Here is an 11,530-nt window from a genome sequence, read left to right as displayed (position 1 = left end):
AGGAGAGGAAGTGTATGAAACGGCTTTGGTGAAGTTTGAGGAAGTTTATTTTTTGGCGAATAGCCGCTGAGCTGAGGATGCGACTCTGACTGAGAACCATAGCTACAGTAGCCTAGGCCTAAAATTGTTTTGTACATCCTAATAAAAGTTATCATAAAGATTATATTTTGTAGGTAATTGCTCACACTATATATATATATACACATATGAACGAATTCGTTAAATACCATCTTTATGCATTCATAGCAGTTAATGCACATTGCTAGCAACAACGAAAACAACATAAATAAAGTGTGTGTTCATTATAGTTAAATAGGATAGACATAGGCCCCTACATTTAACAGATAAAAGTTATGTTTATAGGCCTACTAGAGGGGTTAAGTGCAGGAAGGGGTTTTGACGTCTGAGTTTAGTGACAGTTCGGATAGAAAAAAGAACTCCGGAATGAAGTGCGCTTTTCTGGTAAATCCTGTAGGTGGCTTCCGCGCTCCGTGTGGAGCGCACTCAGTGTACGACAGTATATTATCCACAGATCATATCTAGAGGACAAGTTAGAGATGCTATAAAAATGTTCTGGTGAGAGGGGAAGGAGCTGTTCGAAGTAAACTGATCTCGATTAGGTATAGTTTAGTCTACCCATACAGTGCCTACTCTCCGCGCGAAGACAGGGGCGACATCAGACATCGCGCTCCGAGTGGACTTATTTTAAAACTGATTTCAAATGAACTACACAAAAGGACCGGACAATATCTAGTCACAGTACACAGAAACTCCAGAGGACTTTACTGTGTTGGGGATCGTAAGACAGCTGCATATCTCATAGGATATCCCAAGTTGTAAAGGTGAGTTTCCCAACGACGACGTAGTAAAATGGAGATGGAAAGTTGCGCTTTGATATTGAATTCCGAGTTATTATTAGGTATACGTCGAAGGTTGTTACTTTGTTTACATTGGCATCGCTTATTTATTACTGTGATATGCTTATTGTCTGGCCACGTTTGTGTCACTTCCCAGCTAGCAGATTTGGTTCGTTGGAAGTTGTTGGAACGTATGTTTTGGTTTCCCCATTAGTTCTGGGAACTAAGCCATACGTTTCCTGACCGGTAAAACTTAGCTTTTAAATGTTCTGTGAATGGAAGTGAAAGTTTCGCCTGTCTGGGATCATTCATTTTTAGGTTGCATTGAGGTTCTGAGAACGTTTTACTATGGTTTACTATATAATGGAAATTAGTGTTTTTTTAATAACTTCATAAAAGTTTAATTGAATGTTTCAATAATACTTCCAATATCACTGCTAGCCTAGTTTATTTGCTTTGCACTCCGAGCACCGATAGGACACATGGAAATTAATAGGTATTAGTCACTCAAACACATTTCTTTTTTTATAGGTGGTACTTCAGTGAGATTCGAACCTATAATCTTCTGTTCTATAACCATGGAATTTGTCCACTACGCCAAAAGGAAGGAGCTAGTGTGTAATTTTATTTTTACTCCTACAAAGCTGTACATTTTAGTCTATTCAAACGGAACCCATTTCAATGGAAACAAGCACTCATTAAGAGCAGGTGTGGCCAATTAATGTGTGCAGCCAACACACCTGAACACACGTAACAATATATAGAGTTTAGTGCACATGTTTTTGAATAACATTAGTACAATTATTTTTGGAATGTTACTAAGGTTTTCATGGAATGTTTTCTGAATGTTCTGAGAACATGACTTTAAATAGAAACATGAGGAAACCTGCAAAAAAAACCATGTTGAAGTAGTGAAATGCCCACAGAAGAATGCTGTTTCTTAATGTTCTCTGAACATTCTGAGAACATGACTTACATAAAACCATGAGGAAACATGTAGGAAACATACTGAAGAAATCCCAATTAAAAAACATATGGTTCTCAGAACATTATGTGCTAGCTGGGTTGGTTGTAAAATAAAGCGGAACTAAAAGTGAGTAACTGAAGGACTTGACCACAAGTTCTGTAATATTTAATATTGAGAATGCGAAAGCGGGCATTTATTATCTTATCGAATATCCATAGTTAAAGGCCTACATTAACTTTTAAAGTAAGCAGTTCTTTTTGTTTTCTTCAGCATAACAACATTGATAGGCTACGTTTGTTGTCATTGTTTCTGGATGGATGTGTTTCGTGTCTGTGTGGTTTGTTTAGGAACAGAAAACGAATTAAAGGTCAGTACATTGCATTTCAAACAGTCGGGAATTATCTAATAATTTCAGGATTGATAAATTACTAAATTATCTAGGCTACGTATAAGCTTTCGACCATAAAATCCACTAATAATTTAACAGTGGTGTAAAGTACTTAAGTAAAAATACTTAAAAGTAAGTCGTTTTTTTTGGTATCTGTACTTTACTATTTATATTTTTGACAATTTTTACTCCACTACATTCCCAAAGAAAATAATGTACTCATACATTTTCCCTGACTCCCAAAAGTAGTTACATTTCAAATGCTTAGCAGGACAGGAAAATGGTCCACTTATCAAGAGAACATCCCTGGTCATCCCTACTGCCTCTGATCTGGCGGACTCACTAAACACATGCTTCATTTGTAAATTATGTCTGAGTGTTGGACTGCGCCCCTGGCTATCCGTAAACATAAAAAACAAGAAAATCGTGCCGTCTGGTTTGCTTAATATAAAGAATGTGAAATTATTTGCACTTTTACTTTTAATACTTAAGTATATTTTAGCAATTACATTTACTTTTGATACTTAAGTATGTTTAAAACCAAATACTTGTAAACTTTTTCTCAAGTAGTAAACTATTTAGCAGTCTTATGGCTTGGGGGTAGAAGCTGTTCAGTATCCTGTTGGTTCCAGACTTGGTGAATCGGTACCGCTTGTCATGTGGTAGCTGAGAGAACAGTCTATGACTTGGGTGGCTGGAGTCTTTGACAATTTTTAGGGCCTTTCTCTGACGCCGCCTGGTATAGAGGTCCTTTTGGGCAGGTGTGATGTTAATGTTTGTGTGTATTTGTATGCTGTCGTTTGTATGTGTATATTTTGTATTGAGTGTGGGCAGGCAAGCTCCATTCCGGCTTCGCCTTCGATCATAGGCTACACATCGTGCAAGCGACTCGCTTGCTTCCCCATAACCACCAGACACCAGAAAAACCATTGAATGAGTAGGTGTTCTAAAACTTTTGACCGGTAGTGTATCTGCCTCAATTAGCTCGTACCCCTGTACATCGACTCGGTACTTACCCCGTGCATATAGCCAAGTTATTGTTACTCATTGTGTATTTATTCCTTGTAATTATTTTTCAATTAGTTCTCTATTTTTCATTGTTGGGAAGGGCCTATAAGTATATGTTTCACTCTTAGTCTACACCTGTTGTTTGTGAAGCATTTGACAAATAACATTTTATTTGATTAGTTTCTAGGGCACATGTGCTTCAAAAGTAGATATAATTCATATAGGCCCAATGTACAGTAGGCTGTATCACAATCGATAAATTTCATGTGGTGCACTAGTGCTACTAATTAAAAATATTAACTTAAAGCCCTGGATGTAGAGATAGATAATATTATCTCTCTCTCTCTCTCAATTCAATCAAATTCAAGGCGCTTTATTGGCATGGGAAACATATATTTACATTGCCAAAGCAAGTGAAATAGATAATAAACAAAAGTGAAATAAACAATAAAAAAATTCAATGCCATATTATGTGCAAATAGTTAAAGGACAAAAGGGAAAAGAAATAAACATAAATATGGGTTTTATTTACAATGGTGTTTGTTCTTCACTGGTTGCCCTTTTCTTCTGGCAACATGTTGCAAATCTTGCTGCTGTGATGGCACGGCACACTGCGTTATATCACCCAGTAGATATGGGAGTTTATCAAAATTGGGTTTGTTTTCAAATTCTTTGTGGGTCTGTGTAATCTGAGGGAAATATGTGTCTCTAATATGGTCATACACTTGGCAGGAGGTTAGGAAGTGCAGCTCAGTTTCCACTTCATTTTGTGGGCAGTGTGCACATAGCCTATCTTGTCTTGAGAGCCAGGTCTGCCTACGGTGGCCTTTCTCAATAGCAAGGCTATGCTCACTGAGTCTGTACATAGTCAAAGCTTTCCTTAAGTTTGGGTCAGTCACAGTGGTCAGGTATTCTGCCACTGTGTACTCTCTGTTTAGGGCCAAATAGCATTCTAGTTTGCTCAGTTTTTTTTGTTGATTCTTTCCAATGTGTCAAGTAATTATCTTTTTGTTTTCTCATGATTTGGTTGGGTCTAATTGTGTTGCTGTCCTGTGACTGTCTTTATCTCTCTCTCTCTCTCTCTCTTTTTCAGGAGGATGGGGTGTGTGTGGCTGGTGACGGTGTATGTGGTGTGTGTGTGCCTTTGGGGTCAGAGCAAGTCAGACAGGACCAATCAGGCCTCTCCCATCCATCTGCAGGTTGGCAATGGAGCCTCGGGTAAGACTGACTGGCCAAACTCTCCGTAAATACCATTTAGGATGGCAGCGTTTGGCAGCATTCAGGTCTTTAAAGCATTCTGCAATCTAACATAGAGCAGCCTATTGCATCCATTGTGGCCTAGCAAGTGACATCATCATCACACAGACCAGACTGAGCACCGCATTCCCTACATAGTACACTACTTTTGACCAGAGCCCTATGGGGTCTATGGGCCCTGGTCAATAGTGGTTCACTTTATAGGGGAGATTGGGTGCCATTTGGGACACAGATAGGAAGTGGTTCTGTGGTTGTTTTGTAGTGCAGACTGCTGGGAACATGAGGTTGACTCCTCATGTTCCCAAATCCTTTGAACATAGCCCTGCCTATTTCCTGCTTACTTCCTGCCTATAGGCCCCTCAGATCTGTGAAAGACTGACCTGGTTGGGTGCATTCAGGATGACCAAACTGTTTCTGGACTGTTGTGGATGGGATAGCCATAGTTGATGTATGACATGTACAGTTGAAAACCCAGCTAGCACTTAACAGAACGTTTCCTCAAAGTGCAAACATGGTTACATTTAATTTCAATGTTGGTAATTTCATAGGAACGTTCTCCAACTAGTTTGACATTGGAATAATCTCATAGTTCAGAGAACATTAAGAAACAACGTTCTTCTGTGGGAATTTCAGCATAACGTTTCCTACAGGTTTACTCATGACTCTATTTACTGTCATGTTCTCAAATAGTTCAAAGGACGTTAAGAACTTTCCATCAAAACCACAAGAAACTGTAGGGTAACATTCAGAAAACATTCTTAGAAAAATATTTCAATATTTAAAAACATATACATTCTGTTCTCAGAATCAACAAAACTCTCTCTTATCCTCTATCTTGTTAAGTGTGTTCAGGTGTGTTGGCCGTGCCCACTAATTGGCCACAAATTATTTTAATGAGTTACTTTGAAATGGGGTCTGTTTTGAATAGACTACAACGAACAGCTTTTTATATGAGTTCAAAAAACATGCGATGCTAGCTCCATCCTGGTGGTTCTTTGGACTAGCTCCATCCTGGTGGTTCTTTGGACTAGCTCCATCCCGGTGGTTCAGTGGACTAGCTCCATCCCGGTGGTTCAGTGGACTAGCTCCATCCCGGTGGTTCAGTGGACTAGCTCCATCCCGGTGGTTCAGTGGACTAGCTCCATCCCGGTGGTTCAGTGGACTAGCTCCATCCCGGTGGTTCAGTGGACTAGCTCCATCCCGGTGGTTCAGTGGACTAGCTCCATCCTGGTGGTTCAGTGGACTAGCTCCATCCCGGTGGTTCAGTGGACTAGCTCCATCCCGGTGGTTCAGTGGACTAGCTCCATCCCGGTGGTTCAGTGGACTAGCTCCATCCCGGTGGTTCAGTGGACTAGCTCCATCCCGGTGGTTCAGTGGACTAGCTCCATCCCGGTGGTTCAGTGGACTAGCTCCATCCCGGTGGTTCAGTGGACTAGCTCCTTTCCGGTGGTTCAGTGGACTAGCTCCTTTCCGGTGGTTCAGTGGACTAGCTCCATCCTGGTGGTTCAGTGGACTAATTCCATGGATAGAGAACAGAAGATTGTAGTTTCAGATCTCACTGATGCCATGCCACAATAAAAAATAAATGTGTTTACATGATTAATGCCTAAGCAAATGCATTTCCATGTGTCCTATCTGTGCTTGGGGTTCAAAACAGTTATTAAAAGTCTTCTTGAAAAATGTTCTCAGAACGTTATTTAATTACCTTCAAATAACCTATCATTTCCATTCTCAGAACGATAACAAAACCTACCAGAAATTATTTTAGGGAACCATAGTAAAATGTTCTCTGAATCTCCCTGCAACCTAAAAATGTATGTTCTCGAACAGGCAAGAATGTCACTTCCGTTCTCAGAACGCTGGAAAAGCGTTCAGTTTTACCGGTCAGGCTTCGTTCCCAGAAGCAATGGGAAACCAAAAACGTACGTTCCCACCAGGGTTTCCGTTAGCTGATAAATGCAGGCTTTTGGCCGGTATATTTTATAAAAAGCTGATAAATAAAATTGTCGCTGGCCAAATTGTCCGGAAGAAAAAGAAATCCATTGCTAATAATGCTTTTTATTAATTGATGGAAATGCCAGTCGCTGTGATCCAACTTCAAAGGCAAATATAAACTCAGCAAAAAAAGAAATGTCCCTTTTTCAGGACCCTGTCTTTGAAAGATAATTCATAACAATCCAAATGACTTCAAAGATCTTCATTGTAAAGGGTTTAAACACTGTTTCCCAACAATTAATGAACATGCACCTGTGGAACGGTTGTTAAGACACTAACAGCTTACAGATTAAGGTCACAGTTATGAAAACTTAGGACACTAAAGAGGGCTTTCTACTGACTCTGACAAACACCAACAGAAAGATGCCCAGGGTCCCTGCTCATCTGCGTGAACGGGCTTTCGGAATGCTGCAAGGAGGCATGAGGACTGCAGATGTGGCCAGGGCAATAAATTGCATTGTCCGTACTGTGAGACGCTTAAGACGGTGCTACAGGGAGACAGGACGGACAGCTGATCGTCCTCGCAGTGGCAGACCATGTGTAACAACACCTGCACAGGATCGGTACAACCGAACATCACACCTGCGGGATAGGTACAGGATGGCAACAACAACTGCCCGAGTTACACCAGGAACGCACAATCCCTCCATCAGTGCTCAGACTGTCCGCAATAGGCTGAGAGAGGCTGGACTGAGGGCTTGTAGGCCTGTACTCACCAGACATCACCGGCAACAACGTTGCCTATGGGCACAAACCCACCGTCGCTGCTCTTGACTGACGAGTCTCGGTTTTGTCTCACCAGGGGTGATGGTCGGATTCGCGTGTATTGTCGAAGGAATGAGCGTTACACTGAGGCCTGTAATCTGGAGCGGGATCGATTTGGAGGTGGAGAGTCCGTCATGGTCTGGGGCGTGTGTCACAGCATCATCGGACTGAGCTTCTTGTCGTTGCAGGCAATCTCAACGCTGTGCGTTACAGGGAAGACATCCTCCTCCCCATGTGGTACCCTTCCTGCAGGCTCATCCTGACATGACCCTCCAGCATGACAATGCCACCAGCCATACTGCTCGTTCTGTGTGTGATTTTCCTGCAAGACAGGAATGTCAGTGTTCTGCCATGGCCAGCGAAGAGCCCGGATCTCAATCCCTTTGAGCACATCTGGGACCTGTTGGACCCCCAGAAATGTCCGGGAACTTGCAGGTGCGTTGGTGGAAGAGTGGGGTAACATCTCACAGCAAGAACTGGCAAATCTGGTGCAGTCCATGAGGAGGAGATGCACTGCGGTACTTAATGCAGCTGGTGGCCACACCAGATACTGACTGCTACTTTTGATTTTGACCCTGCCTTTGTTCAGGGAAACATTATTCAATTTCTGTTAGTCACATGTCTGTGGAACTTGTTCAGTTTATGTCTCAGTTGTTGAATCTTGTTGTGTTCATACAAATATTTACACATGTTAAGTTTACTGAAAATGGAGGATGGAGGATAAAACTGAAATTGTAACCAACTTTGTATGGCTTGTTTAAGAAAGGGCTACACTCTAAACAAAATTTCATTTTCAATTAGTCAGAAATGAGAAGTTGTAATCTGTATAAAGGCAAAAAGCAAAAAGACAATTTTTGAACAAAGGATGAGCCTTTCTTAATAATCTACTGGACAACCATTTAAGTGTAACTTATGTATGAGTGAAGGTTTAAAGCTTTAATATTGAATAATTTTAGCCACCTCAAACTCATATTCATTATATAAATAGGCACGTTTAATTTTGTCTGGCTTAGCATTCCAAATATGCCTCATGGCTTGGTTTTTGCTCTGACATGCACTGTCAACTGTGGGACCTTATATAGACAGGTGTGTTCCTTTTCAAAATCAGGTCCAATCAATTGAATTTACCACAGGTGGACTCCCATCAAGTTGTAGAAACATCTCAAGGATGATCAATGGAAATCGGATGCAACTGAGTTCAATTTTAAGTCTCATAGCAAAGGGTTTGAATACTTATGTAAATAAGGTAATTTCTGTTTTTAAAATTAATACATTTGCAAAAAATTCTAAAAACCTGTTTTTGCTCTGTCATGATGGGGTATTGTATGTAGATTGATGGGGGAAATGTTTTATTTAATCCATTTTAGAATAAGGCTGTAAAGTTACAAAATGTGTAAAAACTGAAGGGGTCTGAATATTTTCCGAATGCACTGAACTTCGATACTATTCTCCGCATGATCAAAAACAGTCTTGAAGCATAGACTCTGATGGTTCAGACCAACATTGAACAGTCCTTACCACGGGTGCTTCCTGTTTGAGTTTCTGCCTATAGGTGGGGAGGAGAGACGAGAGCCTTGTGAGTCACTCATTGTTGTGCAGCATGAGCCAGGTGATTTAATTACAGTATGGAATACACAACTATATGTTTACCAGCTAGATATCTTATAACTATAAAGTTAACTGTCTAAAATGTGCTAAATGCATTTGTGCATTTAGTTTTCTAATTTAGGAGCTCGTTAGCTATCTAGATAAGTGGTTAGTTTTTTCCAAAATAAAGAATTTGCTTGGTAACAGCAGAGAATCCCCTCCTAGCTAATATTTGTTTTGTGTGTTCAGCAAACTGTGAGTAGGATTTTTGAGTTACTTTTATACTTGTATAGTTTAGGTCAGAAACCGTACAAAATGTTCACAATGCGCTCGTTAGCATTTAGTTAGCATTCTCTATTGGATTTTACATGTACTTGTTACCCTGTAATCCAAAAGGTTAGCAATGCTATCAGTGGGATATGAAAACAGCGGACATCCCGGTATGGCACAAGGTCGGTATGAATGTATGACAATCTGTATTACCGCAAAGCCTGTCTCCAGTTTGCACTAAGTCCAATGTAGTTTCTTGAGCCGTCATGATGTCGGTTTGGGGGAGAATATGCACGGCAGTGACAGTAACTGAAGAAAATTCTCACACATTCTCTGTGTGTGCGTGTGTATGTTGATAAGATTGCAGTTAATGAACCATGCATAAGTCAATAATAGTCGGCGATACAGTCAGTGCTGCAGTGGTATGTATCCATAGCCAAAATAAACATATAAACAAACACACACACACACACACACACACACATACACACACACACATACAATGGCCCTCTCTGAAAGAAAATTGGTTGCTGGATTCAAGAGCATTAAGAACAGAGAGTAGCAGACTCTATCAGTGGAGGCTCCTCAGTGAATAAAACAAATACAAAAAGTAAAACATTTAAAAAGTTATCCTTTTTAGATAAAACTATACTTTAATTTATTAAAACACATTATTTTGTAATGAAGGTCTACAGTAGCCTCAACAGCACTTTGTAGGGTAGCACAATGGTATAGCCGGAGGACAGCTAGCTTCCGTCCTCCTCTGGGTACATTGACTTTAATACAAAACCTAGGAGTCTCATGGCTCTCAACCCTTCCATAGACGTACATAGGTTGGAGGACGTCCTCCGGAAGTAATTACATTCAAAGCTCTTGCAGCATGAACTGATATGTTGTCCACCCAATCAAAGGATCCGAGAATGAATCTAGTACTGAAAGCATAAGCTGCAGCTAGCTAGCACTGCAGTACATAAAATGTGGAGTAGTAGTAGTTGACTCAAAGAGAGAGAAAGACAATAGTAGAACAGTTTTAAAACAAATTAATTTCTTCCAAAATGAAGGACAAGAAAGAGAAAGAGAGATTTCATATTTTTTCAGTTTCACTTACTTAGCTAGCAAATGCAGCTAGCTAATTTAGCCTACTCAAACAACCTGCTCAAACAGAGGGATGCTATGTTAGCTAGCTGGCTATGACTTTCCAACACAACACTGGAACTTTTCCAAGTCAAGGGAAGCTTTTGGTTTTACAAATGTATTGCCACTGGGGCCCCCTGGTGTAACTGCTAAACTGCTTACTGACTGTACACTGTAACATTACTGCATGATTGTAGCGGGTTTACTAATGTGTTAGTTCTATTAGCTAGCTGACTATGACGTTACTTTAGCTAATATGGTGACAACAATGTAGGCTGTGTAGTGGTTATGATATGGTTTGGCTTGGAAAGGTTTTTTTGCCTGGTCACATACAGCTGATGTGTTGTGCATTGAAGTCCACAAGCGAAGGGACAAGGTGAGGGGAGGAGAGCGCATAGATGCGAGAAGGAATACAACTTGGCTGTTATGAAAGTGAACTGTGTTTACGAGTGATCAGGGGTGTATTCATTCCGCCAATTCTGTTGAAAAAATGGAAGCGAACGAAACGGGGATTAACATACCTACATTTGTCCAATAGAAACTCTTGTTTGCAACTGTTGGACTAATGGTTACACCCTAATTCAGCTAGATGCAGGCAAGAGTGTGCATTGAATGTGTCACTGTCTGTCAATTTGTCACTTTTTTCTCTCAACCTGTGCACCTATGTTGTAGCAACCTCATGATGGGTATAGGCAGTGGTGGCTCTAGCTTAATTTGTTTAAAACTGTTTAAAACTACCCCCCGCCCAAAAAAAGGCATCATTCTGCACTAACTGTACATTTTATTCAGACATTTGGAACAACACAAATAAATAATCATAACATTTAAAACTATATAAATATAAAAATATATACAAAAATAAGACTCATAAATGTCAAAAAGAAGTAACAAAGACAAATAGACACAAATTTGTGTTGATTTGGCACTTGAGCATCAATACATTACCCATCCCCCAACACTGTCAACTAAGAGTCAAGACTAAACCAATTCACCTTGGTGGTGTGCAGACTGGTTTTATATTATTCTTAACCATTTCACACAAACCATAAGAAAATGCAAAAATATGTCCGTGAAACTATATATTCACAGGATGCGAATGAATTGTAGTTTATTTGGTAGCATTTCGTAGTGTGACTGATTTTGACTAATCACATTAGTACTGTACAAAGTCAGAGGTGCGCTATTTGATAAATTCCCCCGCTCCCCCTACCTCGGGCTTCCAGTGGGGAGACCTGATGTCAACCTACCCCCGCCCACCTCCCCATCTCGTACTTCTGAGTAGGAGACCTTCCCAGGCAGTAG

General features: G+C 40.5%; 1 protein-coding gene across 8 annotated transcripts in view; it reads left to right on the top strand.

The window, feature by feature from the left end:
• Positions 1 to 541: 541 nt before the first annotated feature.
• LOC120057401 (stromal interaction molecule 1-like) overlaps positions 542 to 11,530 on the top strand; it is an 82,616-nt gene continuing 71,627 nt past the window's right edge. For 2 of the 8 annotated variants that reach the window (XM_039006018.1, XM_039006017.1), the window contains exons 1-2: positions 542 to 842; positions 4,314 to 4,438. In XM_039006018.1, the coding sequence (XP_038861946.1) occupies positions 4,318 to 4,438 (121 nt within the window). In that variant the 5' untranslated portion in view covers positions 542 to 842; positions 4,314 to 4,317. The other 6 variants (XM_039006015.1, XM_039006011.1, XM_039006014.1 and 3 more) reach the window with 5 other exon arrangements.

Source organism: Salvelinus namaycush, chromosome 12 (genome assembly GCF_016432855.1).
Source record: "Salvelinus namaycush isolate Seneca chromosome 12, SaNama_1.0, whole genome shotgun sequence".
Taxonomy (NCBI): Eukaryota; Metazoa; Chordata; class Actinopteri; order Salmoniformes; family Salmonidae; genus Salvelinus; species Salvelinus namaycush.
This window is presented reverse-complemented; position numbering and strand designations above follow the sequence as displayed.